This window comes from Lingula anatina, chromosome 2 (assembly GCF_051362555.1).
Source record: "Lingula anatina isolate TDL-2025a chromosome 2, LinAna3.0, whole genome shotgun sequence".
NCBI lineage: Eukaryota > Metazoa > Brachiopoda > Lingulata > Lingulida > Lingulidae > Lingula > Lingula anatina.
This window is the reverse complement of record NC_141768.1, coordinates 44,562,244-44,581,162: the sequence shown is the minus strand read 5'-3', so window position 1 is coordinate 44,581,162 and position 18,919 is coordinate 44,562,244. Positions and strand designations below refer to the sequence as shown.

The window sequence follows — 18,919 nt, the reverse complement described above, 5'->3', positions numbered from 1 at the left end:
ACATTGACTGTTTATAAGAAATATTGCTATATTATTGACAGGTTAAACGTATGATGTCGTATAAAGTAGCATTTTTTTCGTCAAAGACTAAATTTGTGTCGCAAAATATCAGACCACTTAAATTGGGTCAAAATACATGCGCATTGATCTTTGGCGTCAACTTCCGCTTAGGTGAGTCAAGCCGACAACTCAGACAAGTCACAAGAATTCTGAAACCGGGGCATAGGCACATAGAAACACTCCAAACAAAATGTGGTCATGGATAGGGAAAGACGAACGGCGAAAGAAAGAGCCGGAGGTATTCGCCACCGTGGTCGACGGGTTGAAGAAGTTATACAAAACGAAACTTCTGCCCCTGGAAGAACAGTACAAATTTCATGATTTCCACTCCCCTCAGCTTGATGACCCAGATTTTGAAGCAAACCCTATGATCCTTCTAGTCGGGCAGTACTCTACAGGTAAAACCACGTTCATCAAGTATCTCCTTGAGCAGGAATTTCCCGGAATGCGCATTGGTCCCGAACCCACGACCGATCGATTTATCGTTGTGATGCACGGCGCCCACGAAGGTGTGACGCCAGGCAATGCCCTAGTGGTCGACCCAAAGAAGCAATTTCGACCTCTGACAAAATTCGGGAATGCATTCCTAAACCGGCTTCAGTGTTCCACCGTCAAAAACTCTGTACTTGAGAGCATCTCAATAGTGGACACCCCAGGTATTTTGTCAGGGGAGAAACAGCGCGTGGACAGGGGGTATGATTTTGCAGGTGTTTTAGAATGGTTTGCTGAGAGAGTGGACCGTATCATCCTTCTTTTTGACGCTCACAAACTTGACATTTCCGATGAGTTTCGGCGGGCCATATCTCACTTAAAAGGATATGAGGATAAAGTCCGCATTGTGCTGAACAAGGCCGACCATGTCAATGCTCAGCAGTTGATGCGTGTTTATGGAGCTCTGATGTGGTCGCTGGGAAAAGTGATCAACACTCCAGAAGTGGCCAGGGTGTATATTGGTTCATACTGGGACCAGCCTCTGCAGTACGACACCAACAGGAAGCTGTTTGACCTAGAAGAACAAGATCTCTTTAAGGATCTGCAGAGCCTCCCTCGAAATGCAGCGCTTAGAAAGTTGAATGACCTGATAAAGCGGGCACGTTTGGCAAAGGTTGGTATTTTTTAGGGTAAATTATACAGATAACTATATATTATAAGAAACTCAAATAACTGCTTAAATTTCTACTAGCCTGATTGGACTTGTGACTGAATATGTTTCAAATTTACTACTGCCAAATCTGTCATGTAGTTCCATTGGACCTGTAACTAACATCACAGAGTGAATATACCTTTATCATTTTTTATTTGTCACTTGAATGTCTTTTGACTTTCTATGTTGATAAGGTTTTCCCCTCTAAAAATTAAACATGATTCATAGGGAAAGTTAATCTTTCTTCCTGGTTCATTTTTTGTTTTATTAGTGCCTTAAGAGGATCCTATGATCTATGCCATAATACCACTTCAGTTCTAAACTAGGACAGCATGTGCTCTATCATTAACCTGTTTGCTTATCTAATCAGGTCTCCCTCAAGAATGATATCATGGATATTTAAAGATTAACTATAATACTCATTAATGGAACAGTTAAGGTTATGATGTTACCTTGTACTATATATATATTGTATCATACTTCATACCTATTTGGTTATATTACTTATGTAAACAGTGGTATCATTTTTTCAATTGATCAGGATTACAAATTAAATTTTCAGCCAGCTTGTACAGACTAATTTATAATTTTTTTCAGAATTCTTGTAAATGTTTTTAATAATCATATGATACTGAAACTTCAGGTAGATGTCTGTACTAAAATAGAAGTTGATGCTCTGGCTAGGATCAGGAAGTGTGTCACTAAATCTTAAACAGTCAGTAGGGATTTCTTTCCTTCTGGGAATCTTCCTCCCTTTCATAAGTATTGAAAATAAAGTTTTTAATATTTGCTTTATTCTGTGTCTTAATGCAGAGCAACTGAGCCTTTATTTTTTGTTTTTCCAAGTTTAAAATCATAATCTGCCCCATAGACAACAACTAATTTTGATCTTCTATCTTCAGAGGGATCAAACTTTCCCACTTTGGTGCTTGAAATGTATTTTATCATTAAGGTAGGGCCCAATAGTGGAACAATAGAATTTTATAGGAGGACCATCCTAAGGGTTCTTTTGGCCCCCAGTACACAAATACTTTAGATTCAATTAGGTATCATTTGTTTCCTAAGTATGTGTGTACTAGTACTGTGTCATTCCCAGTAGTACCTACTACAAGATTTTCTCAGTGTTGTAGCTATTCAAAATATTAGTATTTTTGAAAGGGCGTGGGATCTCATTGAACTATGTAGGATTGTTGGTACTTCTTCCTATTGATAAAATCCAGACAAAATGCTGGCCTGGAAAATGTCATCTAATGCACTGTATAATATAGCTGTACAGTTTGGAAAGCGAATGATAGAAATTGTGGAAATGATGACAATGTGCTTTCCAGGAAATGAAGACCATTAGCATAAGCAGGGATATAGACCAATCTGGATATGAAAGCACATAATCTCACATGACTGTGCTGATTTCCTATAAAGTAGACAGAAATCGTAGAAACAAAACTGGCTTCTTTGACCCAAACTTGCACTAAATTGTGTATGTTTTGGATGTGAAAGTGTACCAGTATTCTTAATCCTTGAACACTTCCATAGCAAACAAGCCATGATAGCCAAATGAAATTTATAGCTTTCCTAGGAGTCAGGAGTAATAGATCTAGTAGCTTCATGATTATGTTTTCCTATCTGGCTGGTCTATATCCCTCCCTCTACCCTTAATTGCAGTGAGACGAGTTAGGCTGTTATGCTTTGTTCTTTGTATGTTTGATTCTGTGTTGGTTGAATCTTGTATTTGTAATTGTAATAAGTGACATTTTCTGGTTTGCATGGAGAAGGGTGTTATCTGAGCCCAAATTCACCAACATTAACATCTTCCTTGCACTTGCTTCCATGAGTTATATACAGAGAATTAGATACATCTATATAAAGCTATTACAATGAACTATTTCGTCAGCATATTTTCAAATTATTCATACTATCCGATGGTTGTCAAGCTGACAACTGTTGAGGTGAATTAAAAACATGAAGACAATTCCTTGTCTTGAGAAAAATATGAGAGAAATGGTCTTGATATGTGAAGGATGTGATGACTGTGTTGTAAAACATGTGAAGGTCATATGTGGTATATAGGCTGCATGTTGTCTAGTAGGGATAGTGTGAAACCACTAGTTTGCATTCAACACATAGTATAGTCTCAACTAAGGAATCACAGGACAAAATGTTTATATTTTGGTATCAGTTATTAACGATATCTTATAAACATGAGATAAATATATCAAGATAACTTGTGTTATCAAAAAATATATTTAGCCTTATAATTTACAATGTAAACTATTTTTCAATTTACTTTTAAATACAATATACATCAGAAAACCTCATAAAATCTTGATAAAGATCATTTCACAAATTATATTGATCATGATTATTTTATGAACTCCACCACATATAACCGTGGAAAGCTGTTGCACATTCCACCACACAGTGAAATATAGTGGTAATTTAGGCTTCATATGACTTTATGTTATAGTGCCTGGGCCTGAAGCCAGCAATTTCAGGCTCTTCCTGAAAAAATGGACCTTTTTACCATAATGGTATTGATTCAGGGTAGATGTTTTCCTGGCCCAAAGGATAGTTTGTCCATCTCCCCTTCCTCCCCCATCCCCAGCCCACCTGCTGGAACCTCCGCCCTCGTCCTGCATGCCTTGTGCCATTATGGTTACCTTTAGTTGAATATCTAGGCAATCAGTGTCTACAAAAGGCTCATTGTATCATATACATGCTGCAACAGTTGAACTGTGATATTTAATCCAGAAATTACGACACAAAATGGGATGTATGTAATGACTGTGTGCAGGAGGAAGTTCCAACTTGAGGTTTAGGAATGTAAAATGACTAATATCATGGCAGAACTTGAACATGAGCAGGGCATGGTGTACATGTATCTGGCAAAAATGCATGCACCACACAAATGAGCAATACTTATCAGAAAGGTGTTTGTGATGCCCACTTGTGCTTTGCACCCATGTATGCACACACACACACACACACATATACTCTTTTCAGACTATTGTAGACTCTATTACAGAGATGCATGTGAAATACACATGATTTGCAGTATCAGGTTCTCATCACTGCTGCTGTATTTATTATGCATATATCAGTAGTATTCAGTCATGTGCCCCCTCCCCCTCTGGCACTGATATACTATATATTGCACATAATGGTAGATTGATGACCAGTACTATGATATCAACCCAATTTATCAACTTGTCCAGACACAATATTTGGATATGTGAGCTTGTAGGTGGCGTTCAGCCCAACATAACCTCATGTTCAAGTGCTGATGAATGTTTGTCTTTCATGTTATAAATAAGTTTAAAAGAGTATATATATTTGTCATTTCAGGTGCACTCTTACATCATAAGTGAACTCAGAAAACAGATGCCATCCATGTTTGGCAAGGACAGCAAAAAGAAGGAGCTTATAAAGAACCTTGACCAGATCTACAATGGCATTCAGCGCGAATACCAAATCTCGCCCGGCGACTTCCCGGATATCAATCGCATGCGAGAGCAACTAGAGCACCATGACTTCACCAAATTCCACTCCTTCAAGCCGAAGCTGGTTGAAAATGTGGACCTCATGCTGGCCAATGACATAGCGCGTCTCATGCAGATGATACCCCATGAAGAGGCCGAGATGGCAGAGCAGCCCAGTGTACAAGGCGGAGCTTTCGAGGCGTACAATGAGAGCCCCTTTGGAATTGGCCGAGGGGAGGGAGCTGATGCAGGACGAGGTGAAGAGGAATGGATCGTGAATAAAGAACGACACGACTACGATGACGTATTCCAACGACTTGGACCCATCAATGGAAAAATCACTGGAGCTGCAGCTAAGTCAGAGATGGTTAAATCGAAGCTACCCAACAATGTTCTTGGAAAGATCTGGAAGTTGGCAGATGTGGACAAGGATGGCATGTTGGATGAAGATGAATGGGCTCTGGCTCAACACTTGATTTCTATTAAAGTAGATGGACATGATCTTCCCCCTGAGTTACCGTATCATTTAATACCTCCATCAAAAAGATGAAATACCTAAATTGTTTATATATTTTAATGAAGAATATTGGTTTATCTTTAGAATTTCATCATTATATGTAACCCTTTCCAAAGTCAGAAAAATGGTGAAAACTACCCTAAATTGGAATACGGTCAATAATCAAAAACTACAGTCAACAAAGTGGCTGTTTTGATCAAAAGGTAAAAACATCTTTACTCTTTTTCCCATTATCATTTTGTCTTATGTACAGTGGTTCAGTGTATCAACCTTTGCTCATTGTTGTACACATGAAATTGCCAAAAATATAAAGAGAAATAATGTATGTTATACATGTTGTATTTGGCTTTGGTCAAGTTTCCAACCAGAGTATGAATTTGCTTTAAAATTTTGGCACTAGTTCTGAGAAGAGAAGAGAAGAGTTCAGGGCATTAATTTTTTTTCACCAGTGCAAAATAATGAAGTGCAACCATTTCATAAAAGTTCAGTGTAATATTCATGTCATGAACAGTGAATGTGGTCTTTATGCTTTCAATCTGACAGAATTATATTTTGTAAATAAGTCATCGTAGCACTTGCACATATGTTTTACCTACGGTGCTTCTAGTTGCACTTAATACAAAGTGATAGGAATAGATATTGTTTGTACATTAATAGATGTGTACCATGATTGCCTTGAGAATGTTAGGTTGTCTATGTACATTGTATATTGCTTAAATAATACCATTGATTGTCTGTGTTGAAAACTTGCCTTGATGAATGTAGAAGTAGATGTAGAGAGTAGATGCTTGTCAGAATAGACATAGAATGTTGAACTAATGGACTGTATATAGTATATTTATAAATCATAGAAAATGTACTTTTCATTACTGTAACAGCTACAATACGGTATCAAAATGGTATAATTAGCCAGTGATGAAGGTCTAATCTACCTGGCTTTAGTATATGGAGATAGTGTTATTCACAGGCTCCATAAACACCATTATAATCTTAAACATCGAGGTTTTAGGCTTTGGCTGTTGGAAATTCAGGAGTATTTTTGTCTTGGCACTTCCTGGTATATTTCCTGTTAAATGTTCTGCTGAACTTTTTGTGATAATGTACAGTGGACTGTTAGTGGTTTGTGTTAATGTGGCAATGTTAGTGTCTACTGTATAAGGCTGAGGTTGTATGTTATCCCAAATGTTTTGTTAGAGCAAAATACATGTATAGTATTAGTTATTTTGTCAGTGTTGGTGAAGTACTTTCATTTTCCCCCAATATAATTGATAACCAGGATGAGGGGGTTTGGCAAATTATTCTTCTTTTCGATCTCTTATGAGGGGAAAATGACATTAACTTCCTCATTAAAACACTTCATGCTGTGTGTTGTCAATCTTCACTCTAATGGTCAGCAAGGTTCAGTCATAACTGTTTAAGCTGGAGCAGGTTACACAGTTGGGAAATTTTTATCTTGTAAAAAACAAAACAAAAAAAAAAAAAAAAGAAATACCTATAAAATATTTTCAGTCCCAGAAAGCATTTTTTTCTTAGTAGATTGGCTTTATCTGCTAAAAAATATTGGGGAAGTAAAAATGCTTATGATACAGAATTTTTATAAGTTTTAAAAAAATTGTGGATAGATTTTTGATTTCTGATATTCTCTGAAAAAACTAAAAAAATATTATTATTTAAATGGGATAAAATGAGAAGCCCCCCTGTGAGAAGCATGAAAACGGTCCAACAAATTAACGTGCATTGTAAACCGAGTTTCTGTTAAAAGTAGTTGTTTGTTATTCTCTCATTTATTACAGTAGCTAAGTGTGAATATCAGGGAAATATGAAGAGGAGGTTACAAAGAAAAAAAGGCAAAATATTCCATTGTGCCAATGTTGCTTGAAGTCAAATGGGATTGCCGGGCTTCAAATATTGTGATTTGGTATGTTTACATGGATATATAGGTAATGTAATATGGGCTTATTTTACCATGTATTTTCAGTAAAGAATATGAACAATCATTTTTGCTTTGCAGGATGTAGAAAGTAAAAACTGACTGAGCAGAATGTTTTCTGACTCAAGAAAAATACTGTAGTGTAGATCATTAAAGCCAGTAGCCCTTTTTTCTTTATCTAGAGAACAACATCATTCTTGACATGAGCATAATCCTTGTATTTAAACACTTTTTAGATGAATAGTTAGGACAAAGAAGGCAACATTGCAAGAGTCAAAAGTAGATAATTATAAATTAGTTTAAGTATGTTAGTGCTTTTTGTAGACCTTTTGTGTAGTTCTTCATTGAGTGTTTCATTTCTGGTAAGTGTACCTGAACATTAAAGCATGTGGCTTGTTGGTGCCATCTACCAAGAGGCCTTTCAGTCCCAAATATGTATGGAGAAATGTTTTTCATGTAGCTTCTTGAATTAAAAAAAATAACAAATTATCAATTTTTTGTTTATTACTATATTTAAACAGTTCCAAAAGATTAAGTAAATATCATTATTCATGTAACAACTTTCAGAAATGAGAAGATTTTTAACATGAGGTTTAACTGTACAACTTTATTTGACAGTAATGAAAGGTAATTAAAAGTACAAAAAATGATTTTTTTGAATGAAATAAAAACAAGAAACCATTAACCCTGTAACAGTCAACCCTTATACCTCAATTTTTCATTACATGAAAACAGAAAAGTATTCCAAAATGGAATTAATGCTCCTCATGGAAATACCCTTAAACATGGTAAAATCTGTCTCTGGGGAAAATGCACTCCCACAGAAAAAGTATAATAAGCTACTATACTGCTAGGAATTCTATTACATATAGAAGTACTATGACACTTAATTAACTATGTGACCTTGTGGGACTAAAATATAAGAACATGAGCATGTTACAGATCTCTTTCCATGTTGTTTTTTTTATTAAAAAAGTACTTTGGAGTCAAGAAAAAATATCACAATTGTGAGTCACAAACCCTATCAAAAAGTATAAAGATACAGCACCAAATAGAATCACTTTTCAACTAATGAAAAGTAATTGGTTCTAAAATTGCAATAAAAAACATTGGAATCAAATGCTTGAAATCTCTATGTTATGTGACCTTGCTTTTAGATCTTGCTCTTGTTATCATATTTTGTGCATAGTGGACTTAATAAAATGCGAAACTGGGACCTAAAACACAAGCAAATCATTTTCAATATATTATAATATAACCTAGAAAATAACTTACATTCACTTGTAAATGTTTGTGTGTGTTATGCTAGTGAATAAAAATCCCATCAGAAAAGTGGAATACTTCTTCATGATCAAAATAATCCCCACTTTAAACACCAAAAATAGTGAAATCTGAAACTGAATCTCAGGAAATGTTAAAATATTTTCAGTCAATATAAAAATGTCCTTGGGTCCATCAAGAAGTTCCAACTACTTGGGTCCATGTCCAACTTAAAAAAAAAGTGTTACAAGCCAATCATCATGAAACATATGGACATTAGGACACCTTTTATCCTTTTTCCCCCTCATTTTCTTTAAGGTCCACAACGGGTAATAAAACCATTATGCAGATGCCCATGTAACAAGTTTACAATTCAGAAAAAAAAAATTCTTCAGCTGTGTGAAACACTGGGTCACAATATTGGAGAACAATAATTTTGACTTAGCTGTTGACTGATGAAACTATTATAAAACCAATGTGCAGCAGTCTTCTACACTGGAAGGCATTAAAATTGAGTATTTCAAGAGATATTTTACAAGATCACCAGAACAATGGATGAGGTATTTTGCATCAAATAAAATGGGACCAGTTTCACAAAACAATCTAAGTTTTGCCATAGCTTAGACAATCAGACAACTCACTTCATAAAACTGACTTTACAGACAAGTACATTATACAAAAACTGACTCAAAATAAATGAGTTTTACTAAGAATACTAATAACTGCCAAGACAATCACAATTTGCTCTTGTGGTGAAGACCAAGAAAAAGGCTAAAAAAGGTGAGCAGCCTTGTACTAAATTCTCTGCAAAATGCAACTTAGTCATCTAATATTCTAAGCAATCTTGGCAAAGACTGACTTAAGCTGTTTTACAAATCAGGCCCCTGAGCTATCTTCCTCATTGGCACCAAGATGGATCCATGATGCATTTTCCCCTGAACCATCTATGCATCAACTTGTTTTTAGTATTGAGACTTTTCATGTATAAAGTGTCCTTTGATTCGTGCCATGATTTTGCTTCAGTTTGTGTCTGAAATACATAAGAAAATGGAAATTATAATTAAATTACTTTTGTAAGAATGGTCACTAAAATGAAAGATAAAATAACATTCTAGCTGGGAAATCAGATATTACTCATCTAAAACTATATCTTAATGTTTCATCTGATACCAAAGTGTCAATTTGGTTACGGTATGCAAAAATATAGTTCAACATTAAGAAATACAATTTTTTCAGTGCTATAAACATCTGATATCACTGTTATCATGTTTCTGGTAAAGAATATCCACAAACTGATATCAATTCTAAAAAGTGTATTTATTATGTTTTTTTACTACCATTGGAGGAGGAAAAACCCTCCTGCAGTTCCGCCTGTCTACATGCTCCATATATGCCAACTGTAGTGTCAGCCTCATGTCAAATGTCAGGCATTTCTCACACAATTGACACTCCTAGAATGCAAGATTATGACCAACTTAATAATGTGAAAAAAAATATAGCTTTGCTTGTTTTCCATAAATTTTAATGTTTATTGACAACCTTTCATGAAAGATAATCCACTATCTAATTCATTTTTCCACTGACAATGAGACAAAGAGCAGTTACCAAATTTCTGCCAGTCATGGGTTTGTGCCTATTTCCAGTGATGCATGCGCAATCACAAACCACAAGAAAAAGTGTTAATCGTGCATTACCAGAAAAAGGCACAAACCTATGACCAGCAGAAATGAGTTAACTGTGTATGCACATAATTTTCTGTGGAAAGTGAATGGATTGTCTAATGACAACTTACTTTTATTCCACTTTTGGATCAAAATGGTCCTCAATTCAAGTTCAAAATCAACTTAAAACCCCACTACATATAATGGCAGTGTCAACCTGTCTCCCACAGATGTCCTGCCAAAAGATTTATCAGTGTCTGTACAACCCTGAGAGAGAATTTTATTTCTATAACTCAATAATTCAGTATGCCATTATATACAAAAGAATACATTATTATAATTTTTCAAAAGACCTGATACATGACATACCATGTCCTCACAACTTCTCTGGCACTTAGGAGACAAACAGGTCTCTGTGAACACTTGGACATCTTTGGATGACACCTGCATGTTGATCTCATCAGTATAGCTGAATAATAAACAAAACAAAAAATTAATAATAATAGTAATAAAAATTGATATATGTATATTTTTCTTAATATCAAATAGATTTTGAAAGTTTAACAAAGACAATGCTGCATCCTCATCATAATAATTCTCCAAGTCACTGATAGATAAAATATTCCCAGTTAAAGAAAAAAGCAAAAAATATCATTTCAACAGGATGTCTAACAATCTTAATAGGTTTTCTAATAAGTTTTTCTCTTACCTCTGGTAGATGCTATTGGTGACTCCCCTAGCCACACCCACAAGACTTAGCAAATTAAACACCACCTGCTCATAAAGTAGTTTATTCTGGGAGAAATGACCCGAAGACAAGTTGGGAGACATGTTCACCTGAAAACAGATCAATTAAGAAATAAAATACAATCTAAATAATAAACATATACATGCTGTGCAAGAAACATTTTAGTTCACAGGTAACTTGTAATAGAAGATAAAGAAACTTACAAGCCCAAAGATGACATCCATAGATTTGATGATGATAAGTACATAATCTATAATGACATTTACACTAGTTTGGTCTGACTAGTCCCTCTAAAATATATTTGTTAGATCACTGGCAAGTTGGGTTCCCTTTCACTGGTAACTAATGCCACAGACTGCACAAAAAGATTTGACTGTTCTCTATCAGCAGATGTTGATAATTTGTATTAGTGTTTTGGCTTACAAAGCAATTTTAGATGTCTGCAATAATGTCCACATCAAGAGGGAATAGTAAAAAAAAACATCTTTCAAATTAAATTAGGACGCTAAAAATAAAGACAAAACTTTCAAAAAAAAAAAAAAGGTCTAAACATTTCAAATAAATAATTACCTCCATTAAATATATATGCAAATCTTCATCCACCACAAAGTCAAATCTAACCATTTCAAAGAAATTTCTGAAAGAAAAAAAGAGCAATTTATGTACAATTATTTTTGAGCAAAATGTATCACCAAAAGATCTCCAAATAAAACCTGTAATACAAATCTTACTTTCAAACAATAAAAAAGTTTTTTTGTAAACTCACCTTGTTGACTTGTATGACTTAGCTGCTCCAATGAGATTAGGTTCCTTTGATATGTATACCTCCATGATGGCTTGCCTTATATCATCCCACAATTTGGTATCATTGCGCCCTGTGCCACAGTAGAAAAAGCAAAAATACTCAGATGATGATATAATACATTTAATTACCAATTGATCATGCTGTAATTTCAGATATATTCTAAACATACAACCAAATGTCAGCAGTATATGATGCAGTGCATCAAAACTGCAGTATTACTGTAAATGGTGTTGTTTTCATGACTTTTAACAAAATAAAAACTTTTTTCCTTTATAAGTGGACATTAATATATTCTTAAAGCTGGCTCAAATTCATGAATTACAATGTATAATAACTTGCAAACATTTAAAGGGATTTATCACACAAATCAATATCATATCATTAAATTAAATTAAATAAATTACCATGCTGTCTTAGGTATGTGCTTATTGTTTCTTTGTGAGTGTGAGCATTCTGCTCATAGATATTCTTCAAACTTGGCATCTGAAAGTGATAAAAGAATAAGATTATCAAAGTCTTCTGAAGTTTGTACCACACAATTATGGAAGTAATTTGTCAAACTGTGACCACAGGGGTCAAGCTACAGTTTACCATACTGTGCTTGGAATAGGGGCTGTGAAATCAGAGCTAATTAATCTATTCATTAATCCATCTCTAGCACAAAAAAAAATTGTGACCCCAAATTTGCACAGTGAAACAAATAGTTATAAGAAGAAGACTAATGAAAATGAACATACATTGTAAAGATAAATTTCAAATTCAACAAAATGGGCATAAATTATATAAGATTAAATTATACAGAGGAATGTTCCACTTCAAACAAGCAACATCAGTTATTTCCAGCACTCCTACCTGCCAGGTGGGGGTGTAGTCATCTCCCACCACGTATTTGTCTACATTCTCAGGGTCAAAGGGATAATAATCCTGGGGACAGAACCTGAGAAACGGAGAAATATGCCTTAAATAATAAACAATGATTTTTTATTCTGAACTTTGTCTTACCATGACCAAATATAAGAATATTCATATTCTTTTGAAGTTTTTATCAATTGTGTAATTCCATTAGAATTGTAATATTTTTTCCAGTAGCTGGAGATATAAACATACTTTACCAGAGAGTATAATTCAAGCTGATTGTGATCTTACTTAACCAAAGGATGCACAACTAAATATGACAGTCTATTATGAAGATTGTTGATAGTGCTGATGGTATATAGTAATATGTGTATAAAACATTTAATGTCACCTTATAAGCACTTCACTGTCCAGAATGTACACTCTGAGAGGGTCTATGGAGGTAAGTGTGGTATAGATGCCAATGTCAAACTTCCTGTTAGGAAATAAATATGGAAAGCTGGTCTGAATTTTGTATTGGACAATACATATTTATCTTGACTTGAATTAAACTATTACTTCCAGTCTAACATTTAAGACCAACATAGCATTAACAGTTTTTTTTTTAACTGATCGAGAAATCTGGTTTACTGCAGTGGAATACAGACAGTTTCATACACTGCTGGAACTCAAAATTTAATCAAAATTACTTGGCATAAGTGTCTTTGTAATGTGGCATGAAGTCATGCATCTATGAAATATATATACTTTCTACACATGGGGAGAGTACAGAAAAAACAATCACATCCACAGAATAAAATTGAAAATCAACCTTAATAAATCAATATGTTACTATTTAATAAACCCTACAACATCCTCATTCCAAAAGTTGTTACTATTGTTCCGAAGTTTTCTATGCAACTTTCCTATCTTTAATCTCAAACTAACCTTCTATCAATGAGAAATGGCTTATCAACAAACTCCTGGACAAAAGTCCCACCTGATGACAAGTCTAGGTCTGAAATTGTAATCAAGATTTGCCATCACACAAACATAACTGCTGTTACATTTACAATAACCAACAGTCAAAAAAATTACAGTGGTGCATCCATGTATCTCTGTTTTTAATGTTACTCTGCAACAAAATAAAGAGATAAATAATTAAGAGATATATAAAAAAGCATAATAATATACAATGTATGCATCATTATGCATTCTAGAGACTATGGGCTTTACTTACTAAATGTAATTGACATTTTAATGAAAACTGCAACCTACAATGTACAGTTACACTCAGCATTATTGAAAAAGACATTTAAATAATGGACCAACAACCAACAGTTGGTACTGTAACCAATATTAGTACAAACAGGTATGTATCTACTTCCTGAATTTAAAATAAAAATGCTTGCAGGAGAATGCAAATTTCACTTATAAGCAAGCTACTACTCTTACTATTATTATTATTCATGTACTGAAAATAAATTACAAAGTAAAGACAAATAATACCTGATATCTTCTTAATTTTGATTCCTCTGTGATTGTTACTTTTCTGGACCCACATTTTTTGTGGATGCTCTCCACTCTGAAATCAACCAACAACTTGTTTATCACTGGCATTGATAACAAATAAAATTTCCAAATATTAAAAAATATATGTATATAACATCCCTTCTTTTATCTGCACTTATCTGTAAGTGTGGCATTTTCATCATTTAGAATGTTACTATGTTAGTTCGTTCAAGCAACAGCTAAAACTCCAGTTACTGTTCTCCGTAATTGCTGTGACCATCTACTGAAGATGAACCAAAAGACAATGACATTTTTGTGCAATATTTTTTTTTATTTCTTTCTATAGATTGAAGCTTTTATAGTAACCAGGTGACTAACACACATAATGGAACTCTTTAATGAAACCTTCTAATGAACAATATCACAGCATCATTTTTGTTCTTACACCCCATTTCCATAGATTTTAGATCGATCTATCCCTGTGGGGAGTCTCACTAGATTACTGTCAGCTTAGCCGGCTTAAGCATCTGTCCCGCCTACTGAAAGCTATAAGGGGGTAATTAACCATGGTGCGCGCTCGGCTGACTGCAATTTAGCTTGAACCCCCAGGGAGTTAGGTCAATCTTAATCTTAATCCCTGGATCGATCTAAATCTCTGGGAATGCACCCTTAGACTAGTGTTATAAGGCTACTGCATTTTCCTTTTCACTTCCTTAAAAATGTGTATTTTTTGTTCATCTCATGAAAGAATTATGGACAGAATATAGTACAGAGCCATTATGAATTTCTAGTTTCACTGTATTATACTTACATATTTTAGCAGCAGAGGCTTGTCCTGGGGCATTTTGAAGGCTTTGGGAATAAACCAGATGTCTGAGGTAGCAAGGTTCACCTTGTTTGTGATATACCCAGTGCCTGGGAAGTGATTCACCTGCAAAAATAAATAAATAAATAAATAAATAAATAAATAAATAAATAAATAAAATAGATAAAATATAAATAAATAAAATGTTACAAATAAAATTATGTAAACTTAATTATGAATGTAAAATAGTGTATTTCATCTTTTCTATCATGCTGTCTCTTTTTGCTTGTCAAGAGATGTTAAAAAGTAAAAAGGATGCAACTTTTATTAAATAAAACCATTTTGGATATGATGGTCAAGTTACAACACTTACAAAACAAGTTCCACTAATACATCTTCCAAACCTTTGAGCTTTAAAAACATAACATAAAATTTATTTTATACCTTCTGGTGTGGCTGGAGATTCTTGATTTGGGATTCAAATTCTTTAAAAGGATAGTCATGTGACCAGAGCACATCCCAGACATTTCTGTCTGTTCCTATGGAGTAACCGATGCGTTCAAACACATTGTACACATGCTTTAAGTAGCCAGTCTTTTGCTGAAAGAATAAAAATACTAATCAGATAATTGTGCATATAAACCTACACCATTTACAAAAATGAAAAGCAAACTCAGCTGAAATTCTCTAGACATATCATGCTGTAAAAGAGCCCTAACTAACAACAGATTTTTCCTTTTGTTCTTATTCTAGAATATGCATGATTCATTTATTCCTTAATAAAATAATAAAGGTCAATTACTTTCAGTTACTTGGACCAAAGATTTTAAGAAATTTGCATTATGTTTTTAGGTGTATGACAATGCTAAATACTTTTCAAGCATATAATATCTAATAATCAAATATTCTGTCAAGATATCAAATCAAAACTTATAAATATCATTTCATCTTGTGTTCCACAACTGATAACATTTCTACTTCAAATCTTGATTCACTTCCATTGGCAGAGCTTCATGACAGACGTCAGATTAATTCAAATTTAAGCTGAGTAAAAACTAATTCAAAACGTTAACATCAAATTTCTAAAAATCAAACTTTTTAAACACTTGGTGAATAAATAAACAAAATGATAAAAGCAATGCCATATCAATTATTTAATTGTAAAATGATATTCTGTTATCAAATTAAAAATTCAATTATATAAATGTCAATTAATGTATGTCAATAAGGAGTTGATGAATATCTAAAAATAACATATAACAAAACCTTTCTGAACCTCTAATATTGTCTGTTGATAGATGGTTACTCTGACAGTGTTGCTCTTTCCACATAGAGCAATGTCATAGTAACCATCTATTGAACAGGCACTGTATGTCCACACATAATTTTTTTAAAAAGATGTGTATATCTTGACAACTATTCCTAACCTTTACTGTCAATGGTCGGAGCTAAAGAAAAACCATACAAGAGAAAATAAAACAGTATGTGAGGATGACAGGAAAAGGTTGATGTTATATTCTCAATAAATAATTTTTGTCTGGTTTAGAATTTATACTTAGTCTCTAAGGCTCTGAATATAAGGTTCCAGATATGATTAACCTCCCTGATGTGCATACAACCTATTACTGGCATACATTTAAGTGGCACCATTCTCAATAACCAGCACTACCATAATCTTTACTCCCCTCTACACCATAGGAACAATATCTTGGACAGAGCCAAACCCAGGTCATCCCCTTCCCCCAGGCTGACACTATAACAACAATCCCACCTGAGCTCCCCTCCTGCCCCCACTCCAAATGCAGACCAAACACCACAATTCCAATCACAGTATCTGATGAAAATACTCCTACTTACATTCTTCCCCCATACACAGACCACATGCTGCTTTCTCCTGCCACTCTTCTCTCCAGGGCCACTGTCTACCTGAACTTTCCTCAGCTCATATATGTTGACCACTGTGAGGAATATCCCAAAGGCAAATATCCCTGCCACCATGTACAGCATAGTGTTGCCACCTTTACCCTTGCTTTGTAGACGGTGGAGAACATCTGCACTCTACAATAAAAGATAACTATCATAAATGCATACATAAAAAACTGAAAATGAAAATCTGTAGTTATCCCTTTTATCTAAACTCATCCTGAGTTTTGATTTTTCAGCATGTACTGCCTCCCTTTACAAAAATATGCTTGAAAAATAAAGTTAACTGAATTTAATGAGATACACATAGTGTATAGTATCTGTATTAACGTCAAAGGAATTTGTTAAGTGAAACTTTATGAGAAGTAAACAGTTTATCCTCAAGACATTTATGCCAAGAATTTTTCATAAATTACTAGAATTGACATTAATTGAAATCTTTATGACTTTTAAGTATTCTTTAAGTGTTTTTGGCATTAACACCAGTCTGTTATAAATGTCAAGTACTTTAACAGATTATGTACAGTGAACATGAATAGGCAAGGATTATTTTTCACCAAGAATGCTTTTTTTTTTGACAATAATTTTTACTCTTTGATCAAAATTGTAACCGAAAAAAAAAAAAATTATGAAACATACCAAGATAAGTATTTTATCTGTATATAGATCAGCTCTGATAAATGAGTCATTCCGCAAATAAATGTGAAAAGCTTTTGCTAGTAGTAAGTTGTTGAATTAACTTAAGATTTTTCACTGACATTTCTTAGGCAAAAGTGCATATATATCTTTGGAGCATGAAATAATATTTCCCTTTTTTGAAAAAGCTTACAATTTATCCAACAGCTTCATTGGCCTCAGCATTCAATAAAATTGACATTTTTTTTTTACTAGATTTTAGACCTGAGGGCCAATTTGGGCCGCCTCACTAGAAAAAAGATACATAATTTCTTAGTCAAAGAGTCTGTATCTTCAAAAGAAGAGGTCATTAGCCATGACAGTAAGTACTTGAATACCCCATAGATGTGCTTATAACAACCATGCACTAATTCACAGATAATTACATAAGCCATAGCATGTTTTTAAGTAAATTATTTACATGTAGGTATTGCGATTTTTGGTGACATATTTAACACAAAATTTTTATGGACTGATATGATTTCTGGTGTGATATCAGGACTCAAAATCTGCTCTGGGTGTATGCATGTAGGTCATACAGATGGGAGCTAGGATAGCTGTAGGGCAAGCTACTGTGAAATATTTTTATTATATTGGTATAGCACATGGCTCTCAGCAATGTACATGTACTACCCTTACACTGTAATATTGGAATGTCTGGCATGATATGAAGCCGAAAGCAAAGAATGATAAATAAATATGAACTACCTGAATACTTACATAACGAGGCAGGAAAGATCGGGACTTCATTCTCTCACTGGTCCTCTGAAAATGTATTAAATAAAATCAAATTATGTCATTGGTTTTGCGCATACTAGTATTCTCATTGTCGAAACTGGTGACGGCAGGCCCTTGCGTGCACAGTACAGTACACTGTACTGCAGTCTGTACACTTAGTACATACATTGGAATTACTCCGATGTTTTAGGTGACCGATCTCTCTTGTGGCATGTCAAACAGCACTTGCCTACGTCGTTAAAGAAAAATACATTAGTAGAACTGTTTGGTTATACTATTATTTATCATAAAATACTGTTCCGCTTACTGTGTCCAGGTCGTCTTCCTCCTCCGAATCCCGATCCTTTCTCCTGCTATACACGTTTACATCCATTTAAAGAAGCATCTCTACTTAAGAACAATTATAAGTGTTGAAAGCGCTCTAAGAAATCCTAATCAGCCGCTTCATCGCTGCAATTTCAGCCACTTGTGACAGGTGACTTGCATATTTGATTTGAGAGAGTGATAAGAAAGCGGCACACGCTTCAAAAGATATCGAGGTCACGCATGCAAAAAATGAGGTCACCTAAGAGTCGTGTGATTTTAACGCTGTTTTTGCTTAACTTTAACCTCACCTGGATGTTATACGACCAAAAGAAGATGGGAGAACTGACTTCAAAATTCAATACTGTTGTATGATGACGTGGTCCTGGAAATTAAGCATAATTTCTGGATGTGATTTGTTTAGCAGACAGCAGGGGGTACCTTTTGGCTCTTTTAAAGCAGAAGAGTTTCTATGGCAAATTAAAGAATTCACCGTAAGATGGTACCAGCACCGCACAAATGAAAAAA

At 34.3% G+C, this 18,919-nt stretch overlaps 2 protein-coding genes across 3 annotated transcripts; one reads left to right on the top strand and one right to left on the bottom strand.

Moving 5' to 3' along the window:
- Positions 1-100: 100 nt before the first annotated feature.
- Positions 101-7,616, top strand: LOC106170884 (EH domain-containing protein 3). Its single transcript, XM_013550914.2, has 2 exons — positions 101-1,165; positions 4,547-7,616. The coding sequence occupies exons 1-2, from the start codon at positions 251-253 to the stop codon at positions 5,228-5,230; spliced, it is 1,599 nt and encodes a 532-aa protein (XP_013406368.1). The 5' UTR covers positions 101-250; the 3' UTR covers positions 5,231-7,616.
- A 98-nt stretch (positions 7,617-7,714) lies between these two features.
- Positions 7,715-18,839, bottom strand: LOC106170883 (putative tubulin polyglutamylase ttll-15). 2 transcript variants are annotated; one of them, XM_087003664.1, is made up of 16 exons: positions 18,703-18,839; positions 18,071-18,115; positions 16,610-16,810; positions 15,197-15,352; positions 14,759-14,878; positions 13,945-14,020; positions 13,384-13,453; positions 12,848-12,931; positions 12,454-12,538; positions 12,006-12,084; positions 11,563-11,671; positions 11,367-11,433; positions 10,758-10,885; positions 10,418-10,517; positions 9,725-9,838; positions 7,715-9,417 (listed from the first exon to the last, which is right to left on the bottom strand). In XM_087003664.1, the coding sequence occupies exons 2-16, from the start codon at positions 18,098-18,100 to the stop codon at positions 9,286-9,288; spliced, it is 1,551 nt and encodes a 516-aa protein (XP_086859790.1). In that variant the 5' UTR covers positions 18,101-18,115; positions 18,703-18,839; the 3' UTR covers positions 7,715-9,285. The 2 variants fall into 2 exon arrangements, with proteins under 2 accessions (XP_086859790.1, XP_013406367.2); XM_013550913.2 differs by lacking the exon at positions 18,703-18,839 and adding an exon at positions 18,396-18,633.
- Positions 18,840-18,919: the final 80 nt, after the last annotated feature.